This window comes from Eretmochelys imbricata, chromosome 12 (genome assembly GCF_965152235.1).
Source record: "Eretmochelys imbricata isolate rEreImb1 chromosome 12, rEreImb1.hap1, whole genome shotgun sequence".
In the NCBI taxonomy this organism is placed as follows: domain Eukaryota; kingdom Metazoa; phylum Chordata; order Testudines; family Cheloniidae; genus Eretmochelys; species Eretmochelys imbricata.
In genome coordinates this window covers 33,376,012-33,399,918 of record NC_135583.1, presented here as the reverse complement: position 1 = coordinate 33,399,918, position 23,907 = coordinate 33,376,012, and the positions used below count along the sequence as shown (strand labels likewise).

General features: G+C 40.9%; 1 protein-coding gene across 3 annotated transcripts in view; it reads right to left on the bottom strand.

Annotated features, from left to right (window-relative positions):
* The window catches only part of PLCG2 (phospholipase C gamma 2), a 93,818-nt gene that overhangs the window by 55,093 nt on the left and 14,818 nt on the right, over nt 1–23,907 (bottom strand). For all 3 annotated transcript variants that reach the window (XR_013347715.1, XM_077831517.1, XM_077831516.1), the window contains exons 3-5: nt 6,120–6,260; nt 2,389–2,482; nt 962–1,009 (exon numbers count right to left, since the gene is read on the bottom strand). Coding sequence is in view for 2 of the 3 variants with exons in the window: in XM_077831517.1 (XP_077687643.1) it covers nt 962–1,009; nt 2,389–2,482; nt 6,120–6,260 (283 nt within the window). In the remaining variant the exon portion in view is untranslated. The remainder of the gene's footprint in view (nt 1–961; nt 1,010–2,388; nt 2,483–6,119; nt 6,261–23,907) is intronic.

The following is a 23,907-nucleotide window of genomic DNA, read 5'->3' as shown; positions in this document are numbered from 1 at the left end:
CTTCCTCAACTGAGAAGCATGAATCCTGAGGTAACTCCTAAGCCTAGGTCTCCTCACCAACACATAACAGAGTAACAATCGCAAACGACCAAGCCAGTTTCACCAAGTTATATTTTCCAAAGCAAGTCCTTGCAAGTGATAACTCTACAAACTCTCTGGAACAGTGCCAGAGTCCTCAATCTAATTCTGAAAGACCACTGCTGGCTTCCTCCCACCTCTATGTTCAAGGACTATCTTGTGTTCCCATTGCCTAACCTACCCCACTCCCAAGATCTCCATGATGACCCCCCTCCGTTGGTTTCTCTGTCCCTACTCACACTGTCCCCCAGGGATCTCCTTGTCCCTACCTCACCTTCCAAGAATTCCCCTGTCCTTTCACCCCATCATGCTCCCCCTCCTCAAGGCTCTGACTCACTGTGGGGAAAAATGACTGTTGTGGCTGTTGCTGTTAGTCCAACTCCCTCTGTGACCCACCTCACTCTCTTCACCCTCTCAGGCAGTGCTGGGGGCCTAGCCAAGGCCAGAGAGCAGAGTCCCAGCCTCTGGGTTCCCACTTGATTGGCAAAGGGGCAACAGCCTCTACAAAGGAAGCAGCTAGGTGCTGCTGGGAGTGGGGAGCTGAAAGTGGGAGGGAGAAAGAATCCCCTCTCCCTGCCTAAAACTACATGTATCCTAGTTCCAGCCATGAAGAAAGGGCAGAAAACAAAATGATACAGTGGTGGTCATTTCCTTCTCTGTTATACACATCAGTGAATTTCATATGCTTGATGTCTCCATAACAAAACAGAACACAAATTCCTAACGAAAGAGCAGGTACAGCGTCCTGGACTCTCACATGTTACGTACGTCACATCTTTCTTATACAAAGTGATGTTTGTTACTTTAAATTCCACTCCTATACTTCATGTAGAAAAACTGACCATGAAAACTAAGCAAAACCTAAAAAGGGTGAGATTCATACCTGTTCCTTCTAGTCTGGTCAACAGAGTAGATCTGCTTTCTCAGCCAGCTTAAAATACAAAACAAAACAGAAAAGTTATTTTAAGAATTAAAAACAAACAGAGCCTGTTCAATATCGCAATCTCAGTGATGAAAGTAAGCAGAGATATTTAAACTGGAAATCTAGCACATTCTGAAAAACGAGTCACAAGCATTTTCAGGTGCTGCATCTGCCCTGGTTCATTTTTGTGGCTTTACAATAATATTTTCCTATTTCTAAACAAAATGTTTTTGTCCCCTTGTTGTGTGTGACAAGCCCATGTAAACAAGGGTAATGACTAACCATACAAATGGGAAACAGTGAAAATAACTGGGCACAAAAGAGCCAGGATCTGCAGCTGGTATAAACTGGCATAGCTTTAACGGAGCTACACTGATTGGCTCTAGCTGAGGATGTGGTCCCAAATATCATCAAATGCATGAAGTAAAAATGAAAAAGAAAATCCGCTTAATCTCTTTCAGCTGTAGTAATCTTTTACCTATCTTAGGTTAAAAAACCATAAATCAGACAGAAGTGTCAATTTTAGGACCAGCATCCCTTTAATGATATTGGCAATACTGACAGGGAAGCTCTGTTCATATAGACAGGTTTCACCCCAAAGGATAATCATAGCATTTCACTAAAAAACTCATATACTCTGTCTATACAGGAATCACTTTGTTGTTGCTGAAATGCAGCCACCTCGAGAGTGATGCACAGCAACTGTATAACAGTACAGAGCAATACCACACAAAAGTTAAAGACAGGAAGTGAGGAATACTTTTTCCCAGCTGAAATTGGATTTAGATGGGCAGGGCGTCAACACCTGAGCTGTAATTTGGACAAACAACCAATGAAGAAAGACAGGCCATGACTTTTCCCCACTGTGAACGAAAGGTGAATGGGGTGAGAAAAGATCAAGTCTGGGAGGGGGCTCAGGGCCTGTTGAGAAGAGAGGGATTCTCTGCCCATGGCCGAGTGGTGGGAAGGGGGAGAGGGTCTAGTTGTGAGATCCTGAGAAACTCTGAGTCACCTGAAATGGAGATGCCAACACACACATAGACCAGACATTCCCATGAACTTCTTAAAGACTTTCTTTGGCATCCAAACCTGGAACCAGGTGAGTTTATATAACAAACCAACCAACCAGAGAGCCAAATCCATCACAGTGTAAGTAGCCATAACTCCATAGAAGACTATTAAGTGGCATATGCTTTTACAAGACCTGAATTTGGACCACACTTTCTAAGTATAGCATGTTGTCTGTAGAGTATTGCTCTTAATGTAACTTACAGACCACACTGGTTTCATCCTTGAAAATGTCTTTTCAGTTTTTCACTATCAAATTGCAAAGAAATGTCAAGCTGTTGAAGAGTCTCTCATAAACAAAGGGGGAAAATTCCATGTACCTCTCTGTGATTGCAGGTGTGGAAGCATTCATAACCTCTTGATGCAAGATATTCAAGCCACACAGCCATTTATCAGCATCATCTTTGGAATCAGCTGCAAAGATTAATACACTGTGAGAAACATTAATACATAACAAAGACATAATCTGTGATGTTTATATAAACCCTAGTGTATAACATGGGTTGGCTACCCATTCTCTGTGATAATCTCATTACAGAGCTTTACGCTGTCAATCCAACACATCCCAGTGAAAGAATCTATGTTAGTTTTTAAGGATTAAAAAAAAAAACCCGCTAGACCTATCAAAAACATCTCCTTTTAAAACTTTGTTAATCAGAACATAAGACGTTCCAAAGCTGCAGCAGAATTACTGCCAACCTACAACTCTCACTGTGACAACAGCAGAATTTTTGCTTTTTCCATCTTCTGTTCTTAAGGTGGCCAAAGTACCTGCCGTGGGCTGAATGTAGCCCAGAGCCACCCTCTCCTTTAAAATTAACATGTGACCTGTGGATACTACAGATTCCAGCATGCAATGCTCTAATTCTAACCCTTAACATTTCTGAGTGGCTTGCAAAACAAATCCTTCATCCTGACTGCCATAATCACACCACTATGCACAGTCTATGCCAGACTATGGTTTGTGGGAAAGTTAACTTCTTGCATAAAAGGTGTATTTGGGAGAAGAGTCTTTAAGTTCCCTCAGACTCCTGCGGCAGGATTAGAGCTCAGATGCTTGATCCGTTCATCCTTAGCTTTACATTTTCAAGTCTATTTTCAAAAGGAAAATAGCTAGAAATTTTATTTTGTTCCAAAATGAGTTTGCATCTACACTTCTAGTACCAGATGCAAACCAGAAGGGCTTGCTGGTGATGATCCAACTTGATCTGAGTACCTACTAGTCAGATCAAGTTCATGCGTTGCATTCTGGGAGCTACAGACCCTGAGGGACACAAATTTGTATTATTAAAGGTGCAGGTGGGCTGCAATTTCCCTTTCATGCTGCAGATTAGGTGCAGCCTTTGGGCAGAATTTGGACAGCCCTGCATTATAGCATTCCAGTTCAGAAATTCATCAAAGCTTCCCTCCACCAAAACAGTCCTCCCGAAGAATTATTTCCTGCCAATATCTCCAACTTGAGCAATTTCTGCAATATCCTTTAAAACAAAAACAGTCTCTCAAAAGATACACATTGTTTTTAAAATTATACTTTCAAACAATGCTATATTCTCCAAAACTGAAGCAGAGCCCAGCTTCAGATCCCTGTGGAAATCTTTTTCAATTAGTTACGTTTCTGGAAAGGACAGACACCACCCACTGCTAGTCTAACTGTCCCAAAGTTATTCTGTGTGTAAAGAAAGCTGCCATTCCCCGTTAAGTAACAGTTACCTTGTATTGTTCTCAGAAACCAAGACAAAGTGCTTTAACAAAGAAAAGGATTTTCCTGATATTGAAAATATCAGTCATGTTGTTCTAAGAATCTGTGTTATGGCAACAGACCTCCTCGTACTGATTGTTCTCAAACTACTTGTAGAGACTAGATTCTGAGAAAAAATAACAAGGGGAAAATACAGCCCAACAGTGCTCAGGGCACAATTATATTTAAAATGATGCTGCACATTCTGAAATTTCAAGGATATTCTGGGCTTAATCTAAATTCAAACCTGGTATGTAGAGCCAAATTTTCACAAGCAGCCATTAATTTTCAACACACAAAATTTGAGCATACTCCTTCACATGCAAACCCACATTTAGTACACCAATCCTCTGTGCAATTAACTGTACATTATTTTACAAGCATAAATATAGGGTTTACTTACACACATGGGAAAGTACCTCAACTAGGGAGAGCATCACTTCCACATTTAAAAAAAAAATCTCTATGACTGTTAGGATTATAACACTTACAACATACTGATCACTTCTCTACTCTACTAGGAACATCTTAAAAATTACTTCAGTTTTTATTACAATTTTGCAAATGAATTTAATGCTCATGAAACTGACAATGCTGATCTAGCATAGGACCAAGGGAATTCCCATAAGCAATGAAACCAGCAGTCCATATATTCCTGTAACAAAGAAGATTCAAGACCCCTTCAGTAGGTAGTTATCCCCGTCTTAAAGAGAAATTTCTTCCTAATCTCATTGATTAGGAACTGTCTTATGCCCTGAAATATAAGGGTTTATATCACATCCAAAACTCTAGTTTTTGCTCTTTTTAAAAACACCCTTTTTAATGTAATTCGATTATCTCATTTTCCATAAAAATATCCAATCCATTTTTGAATCTTTCTAAGCTTGTGTGTCCAATGATATCTTGTGACAAAGAGATTCATAGCATAATATTGTGTTGCACATAAAAAGTATTTCCTTGTATTAGTTTTTGATTCCCTGTCTTTCAATTTGATTAACATCCCTTCTCCTCATATAGACATGCACAGCCCTTACGGTGCACTTGAGCATGCAATTCACCTCCTATTCCAGTCCTTGCCCTCTCGTAGGGTCTGGTCAACACTACTGAGTTAGGTCGAGGCAAGCCATTTTAGGTTGACCTAACCATGGAAGTGTCTACACTTAAATTTCACTCCCACTGATGTAACTGCCCTGCTACGCCGACTTAATAACTCCACCTCCATTAGGAGTGTAAAGTCACAGTCGTATAGTTAGGTCAACACAACGTCAGCGTACACACTGCATTGCTTACATCGACTGTTGCTGGCTTTCACAAGCCGTCCCACACTGACAGTACAATTGATACAAGTGCTCCTGGTAAGGAAGCACACTGCTGACACAAGAAGCAAAGTGTAGACACACACAAGCAATGTAATTACTGCCACAGCCATATGCCAACGTAAGTTAGGTTGACTTAATTTTGCAGTATAAACAGGCCTAAGTAAACAGACCCTGCCAGTTGTGTGGTAGTTTTTTCTGATGTGGTCACTAAGAAGTAGGCTATGGATCCTAAATTCACTTTTATGTGTGACCCCAGGCAGGTTTCAGACTCAGGGGCGAGACTCTGGCCGCAGTAAAGCCAATGGCAAAATCTCCATTGACTTCAATAGGGCCAGGATTTCACACAGGTCTCCAGTGTTAAAAAAAAATCTCACCTGAGATATTTAACCAGAAAGGATCTACACTGCTAAACATGAGTGAATGAATAAAAGATAAGTACTTCATAAAAAAGCCTCTCTATAATGTTCCTTCTAAAGGGACATCAGGGAGCTGCAGGGTATAAAGAAATGAATCAACAGAAACACACACATAGGGATTTACTATATATTTGCTGCTTATACCTCACTTATACTTGTGCCTTGCAGTGAGTGATAGGCATTTCATCTTCCTAAAACATACAGAGCTGGTGTCAAGGAGGGTACAAGACTGCTTGCAACAATTCAAACACCTAAAATGACCCGCTCATAAGCCATGAAAATGATCCTTTTAAACAGCACAAGGAAAAAAATCTCACCTAATAAATTATTTTTACATAAAAATTACATTATTTTACACAAAAATTACAAATGCCACAATTCAAGGGCATTAAAAGCAGTAAGTGGGAAAGGGTGCTCTCTCTCACCCTCCTCAATTTTGAATGTTTGGTATGTTTTAGGAAGGCCAGGGAAAAAGAAAAACAGCCAAAGCTTTGCATTACTGCTCTGTCAATGCTATAGGTCTCTCGTCTAAAAGGTTTACTATTTGAGGCTTAAAGAAGACAGACAAAAAAAATTACCTGCTAAGCTTAAGGTGTTGAGAACAAACTGGGTACCGTAAAAAATAGTGAAGCAATGCTCTTTATGCTGTGTTGCTTTCCCGCGCTCAAAATCCTTTGCATTTTTCCCAGGGCGAATTTCCTTTATTTCCCTCAGATCCACTGAAAGAAAATAACATGTGTCAGTACAAACTGTACTTACATAATTCCAGCAGAGACCAATGCAGGAAGACAAACATGTCAAAACATTTATTAATTATCATCATTGTATTGGGACTTGCTACGGTGGTGACTGCTTAAATGTGTTTCTGCCCTCAAGGCTGGGACAGAGGAGAGTGGGAGAGGAAGAAGAGGGTAGCTTTTTTGCAGAAACTTAAAATAATGCAGTGACAACATTCCTGGGACTGTTACACTCTCTCCACTGACCAAGTTATGTATAAAATCAATAGGCTTGACGGGAAGAGTTGTCCGCACACTTTTGCAAGTGTCATTTACTTTGACGCTGGAGTTCCCTTTTTGACTGGCAAACTGTTTGAGGGTACTCTAAAGGGACAACACACCACCACCACCACCAATTGATGTTACTTTATTTGCACCACGAAACCAACTCAAACCTTTTCTGGTCTGCAGAACTTGAGCAGTTTTTGTGGGGAAATCTACACTTTACACTTATGTTTTAGAACTTTCTTTGGCTAAGCCTCAATGTAACCATTAAGCTATCTATGAACCTTCCTCTGCTCAGATCCAAACAGGTCTCTGTCTTTTAATACAGCTTTTAGCACTGCTGAGTGACCTATGCCTTCCCACAGAGCACAGCTACACTTTAAAAAAATCATGAAAGGAGAACACTGTGCTGATATGTGGCCTAGAGTCAGTCCTCTGCTTATCATAGTCGGAGGCCTGGGTCTGCATAATATTTGTGAGGCAGCACTGAAATAGAATATGTGCTCTCTTACGATAAGATATTTATTAGAAAACTGAGGAAGTGGTTTCGTTCTGCCCGTAGACTGGACAGAAGTACACACGGCTCTTCCTACTTTTGACAAGTCAAGAGTTACTGCTTACAGGATGAGGACTGAACCAAAAATAAATAAATAAATAAAGTTGCACAGCTGCTCTTGAAATGTGTTTATCAAACCATAGAGTGTCAGAGGAAACTGACTGGGGGTTTCTGTTTGTGTGTGTTTACAATTCAGGGATACAGACAATGTATTTTAAAAGAGCATCTCCTTGCTACTAGATCACAACATATCAAATGTAGTGAAATAAAGAGGGGAAGGGCTAACCACCTGTTTCTAAAGCTCTGTGGGATGATTAATTTTTGTGTGATGTAGTTTGGTGTGCGGTGGTGGAGAGGGTTGATCAGCAAAGCCTGGATGGTAGAATAGTCATACACCTGGGAAGTTCTTATTGTGAGTGAGACTATCCCAGGCCAAACTTACTTCTCCATTTGGAGTTGTTTATCCCAGAGATGACATTACTGCTAGGAAAGGGGAAGAAAATTATTATTTTGTATTGAGGTAGCCCTTATAAGCTGCAGCCTTTGACCAGGTTCTGTAGAAACATGGAACAAAGATACAGTCCCTGCCCCAAGGAGCTTTATGTCCCCCAGATATTTATCTGCAAAATAAAGTGACCACTCCTTCTCCCAGACTCCACCCAACAACTCCCAGTAAGAATAGTGTGGAAAAAATCTCCATCCAAATTTTTCAAATGTGGCTGCATAGAGTAGGCTCCTAAATATACATTTAGGTATTGAAATATGTAGCCTGAATATCAGAAATGTTGAGCAATGAAGAGCTCCCACTGAATGTTCAGCCCCTCTGAAATTCTTACTTAGGTACCTAAAACAGATCTCAGCTTATTTTAAGGTGTCTGTGACAGGTTACCATAGTGTCACAGCATCCACATTTGAAAATGTTGGTGTTACTTCTCAAGCATGTCAAAAGGAGTTTGACAAAGACACATCAGGGTGCAGATAGCAGATTTCAATTCAAAGTAAAGCAACAGGGAAACATTTATCAGATTCCCTGTAACTTTACTTGAGTGCCTTAACCACTCAGGCACCACTCCAGACCTCCAGTCTTGAAGGTTATGGGTTTTGTCTTGATGGATCTCAAAATGAAAGGCCACCTTCAGTTCACACAACTGCAAAATGGGTACCTGATCCACGGGGTTAGGGCAGTCAAAGGCAGTCTGACATGATACTGGCCTCATCCCTCCCTTGTGTACTGTGAGCTATGAAACTGACATGCTTTAACCATGTCAGCCCAATGAGCCATTGGCTTGGGGAAACTTTGACTTCGCTAAAAGAAAAGGAGGACTTGTGGCACCTTAGAGACCAACAAATTTATTTGAGCATAAGCTTTCGTGAGCTACAGCTCACTTTGTTAGTCTCTAAGGTGCCACAAGTACTCCTTTTCTTTTTGCGAATACAGACTAACACAGCTGCTACTCTGAAATTTGACTTCACTGTAACTCTGCTGAACACCATACACAAAACCCAGAGATAAAAACTAAGATTTCCCAACCCTAATTGTTGTTTCCACTTTGAGTTACTATTTCTCCATACTGACCTCTAACATAGAAAGAGTCAAGCTTGCTTCATTTCTTCTCTCTATTGCACGCACGCACACAGACACGCACACCCCCCCACCCCCACCATCTTTTCTCTGCATTATAGCCCTGATACCTCACTCTCGTGCTCTCACCCTCTCTGGTGTGTGGGTGTGTGTTATTTTGGTTAGGGACGTGATTTTTTTTTTTAATCAATATAGTTATACTGGTACAACCCCTAGCATGGATGCAGTTATACTGATATAAGGTACAGCTCATTCCCCTTTCCTTACAGGAATAATCTATACCAGTTATAAGCACTTTTATACTAGCAGGGGTTATACAGTTTTAACTATATCGGCATAGTTAAAGTGGAACAAGTTTTGTGTGTGGATGAGAAGAGCCACACTGCACCGCAGGCTCTGCTCAGATGTGCTTTAGAATTCATTTAATTGGAGGACAAATAAGGTAGTAAACTTATTACCCAGTTAGAACAGGTAGCTGAATGATTAGGATCAGATTTTTAAAAGATATTTAGGCATTGTTCTGCTCAGTGTTGCAATGCCTAACAGATTTAGGTGTCTAGATCTCATTTTCAAAAGGGATTTAGGCACCAAGTGAGCACAAAAACACCTAAATACCTTTAAAAAACTGGACCTATGTGACTAAGCTCAACCATGAGGGAAGGAGGTTACGAGGGAGGGAGAACAGAAAAAATGAGTGTGACATAGGTCAACTTCCCTTTCAAGAGTTCAAATTCAGTATCTTTTATGTTCTTGAAATTATTATACTTTATTTCCCTTAGAAAAAACATTCTATAGAACTTTATAGGGATGAAATCAATAGGTTGCTGTAGAAACTATCCTAAATAAACTCTAGAATAGAAAAGGATAACCATTCTATAAGGCTGTTTTTTAACCACCTTTGTTGAATTTTATATAAAGATACATAATTGTGTGTTGAATTTTATATGACTAAAACTAGGCCACCCTATAGAAGGCTATCCTTTTGTATTAAGTACTATAGGCTTCTCCATACGGCCTATATTGTGTATTGTGAGGGGGGACAACACGCTTGGAACAAGTGCTCTCTCCAGGGCACTGTCATGGTGAAAATCGTGGGCTAGACCCCCTTAGAGAGAGGGGAAGAGCCACAACAGACATGACCCTGCTGTTGTGCAGAGCTCCGCTGACTTCACAGGCATAGAGCTCACCGTAGAATCAAACTCTACAACTCCACTATCCAATCTGGCTGCCCCTGAATGAATGAGAAAAGGGTATAGCCAGGGAAATCCATACCCTGGAGAAAGATTTTATTAAAAATGTCGCAAATTCAGTCTGATAAGTTTGCTATACTGACAAGATCTTATAATCAAAGATCTATAATGCACTGGCAGTTGAACAGAATGGTCTTTTACTGGGAAATACAAACAGAAAATAACTCCTGCCCCAGCGATACTCGTAGAATGCACCAGAAATTCTACCATTTGACACTCTCTTGCTGTCTTGAAGCATTAGACCCTTTCATCTTCCCAACTGTGTGCTCAAAATATAAAGCCAAGTTCCACCCCCAGATATGCACAAGGACTCCCATTACATCAGTATGTATGTCCAAGGGTAAATTTTGACACCAATGGCCTGATTGTGCTCCCACCAGATAATGGAAATCACACAGGGCCCGAAAGGTAGTACTTAGAGTTTCAACTCCCGATGAAGTGAGCTGTAGCTCACGAAAGCTTATGCTCAAATAAATTGGTTAGTCTCTAAGGTGCCACAAGTACTCCTTTTCTTTTTGCGAATACAGACTAACACGGCTGTTACTCTGAAACTCCCTGTTAGTCCATAAAAGAGTACTCAGAACAATACAACTGGCACACATCCCAAGGAAATATAGAACCATAAAACAAATCAAATAAAGCAACAGACTCAAACCCAGCAAGGTGAGAAAGAGAAAAACCTCACATTTATTCTAGTAAATCTCATGCCAGTTTGGACAGCCAGAACCCGCTAAACCGGTTTCAAAATGTCAGGCTTCTAGTTTACATTTCATCCATTCCATTATATGGTTATTTCTGTGGAGTTTAAAAGGATTTCCTTGGGAGGCTAGTCAGTCATCTTCTCGATTTTGACAACTTATTCAAGTGGACTCGTGGTATAGTGGCCTATGCATGTGCATAGTATAGTGGCCTAAGCATGTGGCTCAAATTCCAGTTCCAGTTCTGCCAATGAGATGAATGGCCTTAGGCAAGTCTTAATTTCTATGGATTGGGAAGTAGATAAATAGTATTATAACACAGATGTTGCATGGATAATATGCACCATGTCTCCAGGAGCTCCCATTGCAGCAGGGCTCAAGTTTTTTGCCCAACAACTTTTGACCCAAGAAATCTTTATTTTTCTCTATTCAAACAAGTTACCAAGATAAATACTTATTTAAATAATGCCTATTTTGAACAATCTGACTATTATTTTTAATACAGTAGTGCCTAGAGGCAAGGACTAATCAGGACTGGGACCCTTATGCATTGTGCTGTACAAACTCAGAATAAATGACAAAATTAACCCTCTGGATGTAACAAACAATTGGAAACAAAGTTTCTCTAAGAAAATGCATATGCATAGGCCAGCTTCACCCCAGCTAGATGGTTCCAAGTCCGATATATATTTATTCATTGTAACCAATAAATAAAATAAACTTCAGAAATCCCTACAAGCCATCTACCCAGCTGTTACCAACTGTAACTTCTCGTGTCTTGCTTACAATACTCCTCCTAATACATCCCAGAATCATGTTTGCTTTTTTTTGCAACAGTGTTACACTGGTGACTCATATTTAGCTTATGGTCCACTATGACCCCAAGATCCCTTTCCGCAGTTCTCCTTGCTAAGCAGTCATTTCCCATTTTGTATGTGTGCAACTCATTGTTCCTTCCTAAGTGGAGTACTTTGCATTTGTCCTTATTGAATTTCATTCTATTTACTTCAGACCATTTCTCCAGTTTGTCCAGATCATTTTTAATTTTAATCCTATCCTCCAAAGCACTTGCAATCCCTCCCAGCTTGGTATCGTCCGCAAACTTTATAAGTGTACTCTCTAGGTCATTATCTAAATCACTGATGAAGATATTGAACAGAACGAGACCCAGAACGGATGCCTGCAGGACCCCACTCGTTATGCACCTTCCAGCATGACTGTGAACCACTGATAACTACTCTCTGGGAACGATTTTGCACCCACCTTATAGTAGCTCCATCTAGGTTGTATTTCCCTAGTTTGTTTATGAGAAGGTCATGTGAGACTGTATCGAAAGCTTCACTAAAGTCAAGATATACCAAAAAAAGAAAATGAGTACTTTTGGCACCTTAGAGACTAACAAATTTATTTGAGCATAAGCTTTCGTGAGCTACACGAAAGCTTGTGCTCAAATAAATTTGTTAGTCTGAATGCATCCGATGAAGTGAGCTGTAGCTCACGAAAGCTTATGCTCAAATAAATGTCTTAGTCTCTAAGATGCCACAAGTACTCCTTTTCTTTTTGCAAATACAGACTAACACAGCTGCTACTCTGAAAGATATACCATGTGTACTGCTTCCCCCCATCCACAAGGCTTGTTAACCTGTCAAAGAAAGCTATCAGGTTGGTTTGACACGATCTGTTCCTGACTGTTACTTATCACATTATTATCTTCTAGGTGTTTGCAAATGGATTGCTTAATTATTTGCTCCATTTTCTTCCAGGAAGGAAGGAAGAGTAGTGGTTTGATGGACAACTCCACAGAGGGTCTTGTGTGCATGAGAGGTAGGCATAAAAGAACGTATAAAGATGCCTGTGTAAGACATGGACAAACAGACAATGGAGGCTGACTTCATTAGTGGGGCCGGGCTGAAGTGATAATACATAAGGACAAGTAAGTAGGGAGGGAAAAACTGAGCTATGAACTGCCTTACAGGTAAGGACCAGGAACCTTATCAAAACCCTAGTGAAGTCCATCAGAGTCTTTCTAAGGACATCAACAGGTTAAGGATCAGACCCAGAAGTCAGTTTTTGATGTGCTGGAGAAGGGGGAGTCCGTGAAGGGACTCAAAGAGGGGGCAACATGGTCAGAACAACATGTCAAGAAATGTAATTTAGGAGCAGTGCTTTGAATGGACCTGATGGAATAAGTAGGGTCTCAGGAAGACGAGAGAGAAGATGGTGACAGATTATAAGATGTGAAAAGATAAGAAGCTTCGAAAACTTTAGTGGTATGGTCAGAGAGAAATATATACGTAAGTATGGATAGGAGTATACATACATACTTAAAACACAGGAACAGAGGATGATTTTGCCTGTAGCCAAAATTTTGCTCATGCATTTGAAAAATGGATTTCCGAAAATATAATCAGCCATTTGCAAAATGAGAAGGTTTCTTCTTTGGAGGGGCAGAAACCTGACTTGATCCGACAGACACACAGAACTCTGCAGTGTAGGAAAGTGTGCAAATGAGCACCCAGCGAATGTAAAAAAGCTTTTTTAGTTTCCTTTTGCAAATGCACCTTGCTGTGGTTAGCAGAGACAATGGCTCCATTCTCACTTCCACATAACCCAAGAATTAACTATCAAATTGCCACTGACAAGGTGTGCCACTGTACACCTGTTGTTTTAGTCAAAACATGAATATGGTGTGCGGCTGTGAGTGCAAAGCAATGTTTTTCCATCAGAGAGTAAGGTGGCCTGGCCATCTACAGACAGTACACACCCTAGAAAACTCACACACCTTGGTGTACATACAGTTTGGAAAACAACTTGACTCAAGGCAGCGCTTCAGTTCAGCCGAAGCTGTCCAGAGCAGAGCTCTGGTAAATATTTTCAAACCCGTGAGGCAGAAGCCCCAAGCCTCGCCCCCCCCCTTGGGACACAAGTCCTGAGCCCCAGTGCCCCTCATGGGGCATAAGCCCCTAACCCTGGCACTCCAGGAAATACTCTGAGAAATTAAGCCCTGATCCAAGGATAGTAAAATTTAATGAGAAGTACTACACTGCAGTGGACTGAGCAAAGATTATAAACCACAAAACTATTTGAAACACAGTTACAAAGCCTAAGGATTTGATACAACGCAGAAGACACACAGGGCTAAAGTTCCAAACGACAGGGAATTTAGCCATGTGACAGACTGGACTAGTGGGAGGTGCACAGTTAACACCCATAGTTTAACAAATTCAGGTCACACAAGTACCATTTTCCTGACTATAACTACATTTTATACAGAAGACTTCTCACTAGGCAGCTCACAAAACTTCACGGAACTTTTTATAGTTCTCTCTAGTTTGGGATCTTTTAGATTAGGCAGCAGTCAATGTGAAAAGGCTAGGGCTTGAAATTGTAAGGCAAAGTCACCCTAATCATGTAACTATTTCTATCCCACTTTGTAACATTTACATCAGGGGTAGGCAAACTACAGCCTGGGGGCCACATCCAGCCTTCAAGCTCCCGCTGGGGAGTGGGATCCGGGGCCTGGGCTTGCCCCGCTCCGGTGTTCTAGCCTGGGAACGGGGTCAGGGGCTTGCCCCGCTCCATGCAGCTCCTGGAAACAGCAGCATGTCCCCCCCCTCCAGCTCCTACGCATAGGGGCAGCCAGGAGGCTCCGCACCTGCACCCACCCCAAGCACTGCCCTGCAGTTCACATTGGCCAGGAATTACGATGAATGGGAGCTCCAGGGGCAGCACCTGCGGACGGGGCAGCGCGCAGAGCTGCCTGGCCACGCCTCCACGTAGGAGCTGGAGGGGAGACATGTCACTGCTTCTGGGAGCTGCTTGAGGTAAGCGCCACCCGGAGCCTTCACCCCTACCATGCCCCAACCCCCTGCCCCAGCCCTGATCCCCTCCTGCCCTCCAAACCCCTCAGTCCCAGCCTGGAGCACCCTACTGCAACCTCAACGCCTCATCCCCCACCCCACCCCAGAGCCCGCACCCCCAGCTGGAGCCCTCACCCCCTCCCACACCCCAATCTCCCATTTCATGAGCGTTCATGGCCCACCATACAATTTCCATACCCAAATGTGGCCCTTGGGCCAAAAAATTTGCCCACCCCTGATTTACTTGCACACAAAAAAAGTCGGCCGTGAGCTGGGGGGGGAGGAGGATTAAATCCCAAGAAGTAAAATAAAAATAAATAAAAGGTACATTTAATGGAAATGGAGTCCTGGGCTTTGAAGAATAAAATACTGACTGAAGTCAATGGGAGCTGTGGATGCTTGGCGCATTTATGGACATTTATGGTGCAGAAGTGCTATGAAGTTCATTTAACGCTGTCCCTGTTTCACTGATTGGCCGTAACAGGAAGTCTGGCCTTTGTAAATTAGCATGTAAACACAAGTGCATGAGCTGCTGAAGGGAAGAAGTGATCACATAGCAGTTAAAAGCTACACATGTTCATCTTTTCATTTTACCACAGAAACCAAGCTCTAAATACCCAGCAGAAAAAAAAAAAAACACATATACACTAACACCAAAGTACTTGAAAGTCCCTTGGGTAAGAACTGAAATAGATCAGCTTCAAAAGGGAAAAAAAATGGTGAATTTTAATGTCTCTTTGAAAAGTAACTTCATACAAATCAAAAAGTAAATTACATTTTTAAAATGAGCTAATAAAACAGATAGCTGGCATTTAGGATATGCAAGAAAAAAGAAGTGATGGAATGCAATTTTAAAGAGATTGGTGTGGTAAAACTTTACATGTATACATACATTGCTAATTAAGGAAATTCAGACAGGTAAAAGGAAGAGTGACAAGGCTCTGACAACCAAGAAAATAAAAGTTACTCCTAGAAATTGACATAATCAACCCTAAAATTCAGCCAACAAAAGCACTCCTATTGTTTTACACACAGTAAAAACCTTCACTTCTCAATAGGAAAATATGCAAAATATTCACCACTTTTCCCATAAGGTGTAGGTGGCGTGAATGTTTATTTTTGGTTTTTAGATCAGTTCATATGAAGGGGAAAGAGACGAGCGTTTTCCACTACACAGCATGTTCCCTTCAGCAAGATGATCTTGAGTAAAACTTTCAAAAGCAACTAAGTGACTCAGGTGCCTAAGTTACATTTTCAAAAGCAACTCACATGCTGAGGAGGCAAAATCCCAGTGACTTTCAATGAGATTTAAGCACTTACATCACTTTTAAAATAGCACTCACAGGTGTTTTAAAAAATGTTTACAACTGTCTCTGAACGCTGGGGAGTTGTGCACAATTGAATTGTTCTCTCATTGGAAGGCCATTAACTAAGATTCTCAAACTAAAATTAACAGTTGTTTTCAGACACAAACTTTGCACAACAGTATACAGTTCAAGAGTTATACAGATCAGAATTTAATTTAAAAGAAATACCACCCTTAGTAATCAGAGTGGCGATATCTTTGGCATGATAGATATGACTGTATCAATATCTACATCAAACTCCTCTTGTCCAATCCTGATGGCTGCCCAGTCTGCCATCTGGTATCCAGATAATCACACTATGCTTCTGTGTAGTGCAGCTCTGGCAAACCTTGATAATCAGATATCCTCTTAAAAGGGTGAAATACTGCAAGGGACACATTTCACGGGCAGAGTTTCCTATCTACAGAGTAATCCAATCTGAGAATGAGAACAAAAGCAGTGCAATCTCATGAGCAGACCCACAAAACAGGACTCCTAGATTCTATTTCTGTCTGCCACTGACTTGCCAGATTAATTCTCTGCCTTAAATTCATCCACTGTAAATACAGTACTGGAGCATGAAAATCCCACCTATCCTCCAGAAAGGAAGTGGGGGAGGAGGGAAAGGGTTGGTTGGTTGATTGTTTTAAACATGAATTCAGTGGAATTCCCTTTGTTAGGCAGGGGGACTCTCAAGGCTCCTGGACTGCATGGGTAGAATAGTGCCTATTTCACAGGGCTGTTACAAAGCTCTTAAGCCCACATTTTCCACAATGCAGTCTCTCACAAAAACCCATATGGTTCATGATTGTACATCGGATAGTTGGGAACTTAACCACCCAATTTACAAGCACAAATAATAATACCAAGCCCTTTTATAAAGCTTTCCATCAGTAGATGACAAAGCGCTTTACAAAGAGGTCAGTATCATTATCCCCTCTTACAGACAGGGAAACTGAGGCATAGAAAGGGGAAGTGACCTGCTGAAGTCACCCAGCAGGCCGGTGACAGAGCCAGAAATAGACCCCAAATCTTCTGACCCTAGTGCAGTTCTCTATCTGCTAGGCCACAATGCTTCCCCAAATCTTTAATATTTGCATGTGCAAGAAGGGTAGCTGCAATCAGAAAACACAGGCCATATGTTATAAAGACATATTTGCATGCCAATACTGGAAAGGGGAGAACTAAGAGGAAAAAGTTCTCCATAGCCAGATTTATTTTTTAGCTAGAATACAAAAATTATGTTCTTTTTACAAATTAAGAAACTGAGGCAGCAAGAGGTTATGTTAAATAATAAGTATTTTATTTTAGTTTATACTAAAATAAAATATGCTGCACTATGGAGCTTTTCACATCTTTCCACTAGAAATGAAGGAAGTAGCAGACAGCAGCAAGCACAATATTCTTACACTGCATCCAGCTAGCACTGGGCTTAAGAAAGAAGAAATGGTTATTATGCTCTACTCTGATGCATATCATCAGCATTAAAAGCCTTAATTCAGATAGCTTATATTCCAGTGTTTAACAACGGTTAGCCCATTATCTGTGCAAAGCCTCTGGGTGTCCATGTCTGTCACTCACAAACACAGCTGTTTAACCTTCTAAGAAAAACAACAATTGCAGAAAAAATAAAGACCGTTAAAAAAAACCTCCTGATTGTTCTCCTTGAAACTCCCCGCTGATGTGAGGCCTACCAAAAAACACATCAGATAAAGGTCTGACAGCTGATATGCTACAACCACAGTTGATGACTCTTCATAACCATCCCACTGCTGTCTTGACTCCCCACATCCATTCGTTGTATCTAACTGTTGTCTCCCATCTTATACTTCAATTGTAAGCTCTTGGGACAAGAACCATCTTTCTAGAAAGTGTTTGTAAAGTACCTAGCCCAATGGGCCCCGATTCAGGTTCCAAGCAGCTACTACAATACTATAAAGAGAATGATGATGAGAAAGAGGAAGAAGACTTGGAGACTCCATTCCAAATGAAATTTTGTGAGCTTTACTGTCAGTCCAGTTCTTATGCAGATCACAGACAGCTCATGAAGAGCTTGGATTTGCACAACAGCAAAACCCCATGTTTGTTGCAAACTCAGAGAGAGCTGACAGGGGCTCGATGTGGGACTAGCAGCCATACTGTGGCAGAAGTGTGCAGAGGGAGACAGAGAACAGACAATTTAATAATTATAAGTAATAAGAAGAGGAGACCACATCTACACGCATTTCTCTCCTCCCAAACTGTCAGCCTACCTCCGTCCTTGACCTCCCTCCTCTTCTGCCTCTCCAACTTATCCCTGGGTGGCATAGTCCATTCTTATGGCTACAATTCCCACCTTTACCCTGCTGACTCTCAAAATCTACCTTTACCTTCTGTGCAGCCACACATGACTGACCATTTTTTTCTGTATATCCCACTTCCAACTGAAAACTGAACTTCTCAGCTTCCTTGCAAAACTTCCCCCTTTCATCAATGTCAATAATTCCATCGCCCTCCCTACAGCCTAGTGATGTTCACAATCTGCACGTCAGATGTATCTCTGCCCACTTCTCCCACAACCAGACCATCACCAAATCCTGTAACTTCCTCCTTTAAACTTCATCCTTTCCTCTCCATTCTACCAGCTAAAATCCTTGTCTGTGCCTTGGTCACCTCTTGCCTTGATTATTTTAACCAGCCTTCCTGTTACCTCACTCCCTGCCTAAACCAATCCAACAGGAGTTTAGAGTTCTCAGAGGATGAGAACTATGCACCCTACGGACGACTATATCAGTAGTCTGATGGGATGCTATGATTACCTAGTTAGTATCTACTGACATACCAGCTTCCAAACAGAAGCTTAATGGTTTTGGGTCAGGGTGGACTGATTTGGATCAAGGTGGACTGATTTAAATCAAAGTGATTTAAATCACTGATTTTAATTCAGCAAGAAGGAAACCTTGATTTTAATTTATCAGTTTTAAATGTGTTTTACATTTTTACTTTTTAGTTATTTTCCTAAAGAAAGGTTGATTGTCATTGGTTTAAAACATGTTGATTTGCAATTAAATATAGCCTTTACAGTAAATTTGGTGTTTCTTTTTGCTAACCAACAGAATATACTACACCTATACACATTTATTTAAGCAATTACATAGCTTAACTTCATACTCTTAATTTTTATATTTTTTATTGTGTCAGGATATGGTGACTAATCCATTTCTTATTTCTTTTTTATTTGCGATTTGAGTCAAGCTCTGTTTGGATAGAAATCCAAATTTAATTTAAAATGCATAAAAACAGCATTTTAATTTTATTATTAAATAAAATTCCCTTCAATGTGCTGGATACATAAGAAAAAAAAACTTTATCAAAACATGTTTTTCAATGTATTAAACAAAGGAAATATTACCTGTAATTAATTAATTAAACTGATTGTTTCTCATCACCATGTCCTTTAAGATTTTAAAAACTAGTAGGTCTCATACTCTCACACCTCATTTTCATTCATAGATTGGAAAATGAAGACAAGCTTTCCCTATTTTTCAACTCCCAGCTGGTTTCCTAACTTTGAATGAACTAATCAATGGAACTGAACTGGTTGAATAAACTGAAAAAAATATTCTCTCTGCACCTGGAGAAGAGGCTGTTGTTGTCAAAAACTGGGTTAGCCCCTTCTAGGTGCTTAGCTAGTGACTTCCGCCAGTTCAGTGGTTTTTTTAAAAAAATTTTTAACTTGGTGGCATTCAGGTACTGTTTAATATTTTTGTATTTAATTTAAATTATGTTAATAGATTATAATAAATGTAGGCCTTAACATACATGGTCAATTTCAAATTTAATTTTAAAAAATTATTTATTTTTAAGAAATAACCCTGTAGTTAATTTAATTTCTTTTTAAATCAATTAATTGTTTTTTTTAAAATAAAATTTACCACTCTAGTTTGGATATCTTTAAAATCAAAGTCTTTTTTAAATTTGACAAGTGGGAGAGGGAAATATACACCTGGGTAGGAGCTAGCCCATAATATGTTTATTCCAAACTGTAGGATCAAACTACTGGCATTTATTGCCAAGAGCTAGCGAAAAGAGGAACCTTCCCAAATTTTCCCCCACTTCCTGACTAGTAGATGTGACCTGTCCCAGTTTTATAAACATTCCCACATATCTGAAAGTTAACTTGATTTTACCACAATGGAAGAAATCAAAAATATTGACAATCTAGGTCAGCGTCCTTTTTCTTAAAAAAAGATTGCAGAAGTCATTTTATAGAGGATTGGAGGTGCTCTCAAAATGACCCAGTAGATAAAGAAATGTCAAGATAAAGCACCCTGTTACCTTCAGCAAGAAGCTTCTTTTCAAAATCTTTGCATGCATGCATGCACCTTTTTCACATTCAACTGCGACACCATTAACTCATCTGAGTGTAAGTTCGCACAGCTGTGAATCATCCAGCTGGAAGTTAAGCAGTGGGAATCCAGGAACAGGTTTGCAGAAAATTGCAAATCTTCCACTGACTCCAGCAGAACCTAGTCACCACAAACTTCCCCTCAGAGGCTTTCCACGAAGCAGCTCAATGTAGTTAAAGGATGAAATGGTTGTTATGGATTGGTCTCTTTGAGCCCTGATCTTGTCAACTGCTTGCTGCATGATCCTGAGCAAGTCATAACTTCTCTAGGTCTCAGTTTACTCATCTGTAAAAGGGACATCATAATACCAGGAGATTTGTGAGGCTAAATTAGATAGGCTTAGATGAAAATATTCTAATTATTATTATTATTATAGGAAATCCTGGCTTGGCTAGAAAAGACCAACAACAACTGCCTGCTACTCTCGCTGACTGTTCTCATATTACACTAACAGAAGAGGTTGGAGCAGAAAATACACTTTCACTAGCAAACTCATGGGCGAAGAGATCTTCAACCTTTCATACAGTCCAAAAGTAGCCAGACGCATACTTAGTCTTAAATTAAAGACCACCTAGGCACTGAAAATATACAGCAGAACTGTAAGGAAACCACATAACGAACAAGGCACTGCTAACCAAGGTCAGCATGAGTTAGAACCTTGCAACTGCATCCCCAACATCTCTAAGATGGTATGGGCAAAACAGAAACAATTGCTGCAAATTAAAAGAACAAATTAATGCACCCAATGTCAGACACTCCAAGCCTTCCTTTCTGGATTAGACCATGATACCACCATTATTTCACCTTTGCTACAGTGATTAAAGGATCTAGACTTTGGGCAGGTCTAAGTCCTACATCAGCACACCTGCGACGCTATAACACCTCTGGTGAAGACGCTCTATGCCAACAAGAGAGTGCTCTCCTGTCAGCATAAATACTCCACCTCCATGAGAGATGGAAACTATGTTGATGGAAGAGCATCTCCAGCCGACACAGCGCCAGCGTGGACAGCGCTTAGGTTGCTGTAACTTGCATCACTCAAGGTAGGAGCAGTGGAAGCGTCCTGAAAGTGGGAGGGCCACAGGCACCTGAACCATGGCCCTTCCCCCAATATCTGCCCTCACACCTCCCCTTCTCCCTGAGCCCCTGCCTTCATGCCACCTCTTCCGAGGCCCCTCCCCCGCACTGCCTCTTCCTCCGAGGCCCCTCCCCCGCGCCACCTCTTCCCCAGAGGCCCTGCCCCCCGTTTGCTCCTCTCCACCACCTCTCCCTGTTGCTCGCCTTTACGGCTGGTAAAAAGTTGGAGGGACACAGCCCCCTGGCCCACCCTGTTCTGGCACCCCTGGCTCAGAGTCAGGAAGTGTCTTTTTCCCACCCCTGAGTAACATAAGTTAGATCAACTTAAGCGGTAGCGTAGACTTGTCCTTTATGAGATCAGCTTCCTTATCTTGAAGATGTGTTAGATACTAGCAGCAGTGTGTCAAAGTTCAGGGCCTGTGAGCATCTCCAGTAAAAATTCCAGTGGGACGGTGCGTCTTTGTCACAAAAATCTTTCTTTGCACTTTCTCACATGCTATCACCTCCATCCAGAACTTCTTGCCCCATCCTAAGATAACACTTGTTTTTTTACTCTCAAAATGCTTTACAACAGCAGCATTATCTCTATTTTACAGATGGAGAAACTGAGACACAGAGGTTAAGTAATATGCCAAGAGTCACAGAGGCAGAGACAGAAATATAACCCAAGCCTCCTGATGAACAGTCCAGTGCTCTTACACCAAAATGACCACACGGTAATCACTCAGATCTATCCTTAAAGCACACTTCTTCTGCAAAGCTCATCAGTGCAAATCCACTGAAGTAATATGGGACCAATACTCCTATTGAAATCAATGATAAGATTCCCACTGACTTTGGAGGACGCAAGATGGAGCCCAAAGTGCACAGCATTACCAAAAATTTGAAATAAAAATAAAATGAAGGTTTCTGAATACTGGGTAATCCCATGTACTACAAATGGGATGGTGTGGTATTTAAGCACAATGGAAACCAGTTTACGGGCAAAGTTTCAGCCATCTGAGGTTAAATAATTTTTGGTTACTGCTAATATAGGATGGTTTTGAGCTAGTGACTTATAGGGTTTGGTAGCTGATCACCAATACCTTCGCCCCTCTAAAATATCTTATATGTATGACAGTTTCTAAGGTGTCAGGAGGACTATCTGAGGTGCTATAAGAAACAGTATATAATAACTGGGGGTTTGGGAAGAAACCCATTATTTTGCAGCCAATTTCTGCAGTTGAATTTATCTCACTGTTTTGTATCTTGGGGAATTCAGTGCTGCACAAACATAAAAAATGTCTTTTTGTGCAGAACAATATCAAGATGGCCAAAAACACCTCAAGCATGAGTGAACATGGCCAGTGCAAGCTCAGATCTGTTTTTTACAGACAGCTATTTGCATAATACTTTGCATTGCCATATAAGGATACACATGTTGTTGGTTTTAATTTTAATAAGTTCACAAAATCCTCTGTGCCCAGCACCTGCTGGGAAAAGCTCTCTCACAAAGGTGTGTTATTTTCTTCAGTCTATCTGGCTTTTAAACTGCACAACAGGCTACATTTGATTTTTACACAGCATAGCTAGCAGGAGGGCTACATAGGCTATTCTGCAGTAATAAAATATTGGGAGTGGAAAGAAAAAGAATACTGGCACCAAGAACCTTTAAGGGACACATTAAATCTAGTCAAGCAGCCTGGGACACGCAGATGCTTGATTACTTATTGGCAACCTCTCACCTTCCAACTAGAAGGCAAGTCTTACTCCTCTGCAACAGAAGATGCAGCCACAAAGGAAAGCAAGCAACTGATCTGGTATCTCAATTTCAGCAGAGCTAGGAATCTGCACACGCCAGCCACAGTGCATTTCCTAAAGGCTCTGGAATTTCTAGTGCACCTAATAAAATCTACTTTAATCCTCTTGCCCAACTTAGATTTCCTTAGATTCACCTCAGATGCCACAGCACTAAAGCTAGACATTCTCCAGGTCACAAAGGAGATTGATAACAAACACATCAGGGGCTGACGTTTGCTTCTTCTGTCATCAAGGCACTTAGCAATATTATTGCTGACGGGCAGAGTGGGAAGTAAGTTGTGCCAGAAGTGCTGGGGCACATTACTTCCTCTTCCTCCTACACAGAGCCCGGGGAAGCAGGAACAAGATTGCAACCTGCTATCCCTTATTCAGGCTGGATTGTAAAGTCAGACCCCTCCTCCCTAAATAAATAAGTATTCTTAGTCCCAAAGATATTAGAAGCAGCAGTCTCATTTCCATTGGAGTAATGCATAGGCCAAACACATAGGGGCCAGATTCTTAGCAGCTCTAAATCAGTGTAGCTCTGTTGAAGTCAAGGGATTTACTTGATTTATTTCAGTTGTAAATCTGGCCCAGTGATCTTTCATTGACACAGCACTTCCTTCCAAGAGAACATGAGTAATATGTAACTCTGAGTGAAAGAAACACAAAACGGTTTCACACAAGACTACTTTTGTCAAAAAAATCTCCTTTGTACACCGCGATGTTTAAATTGTTGATACTCTCTATAATGAAATGCTCGTCCAGTCAAGCTGGCAGAGGGGAGTTTTAAGTTTAAAACAGAACATAAAATACCATAGTGGAGTTG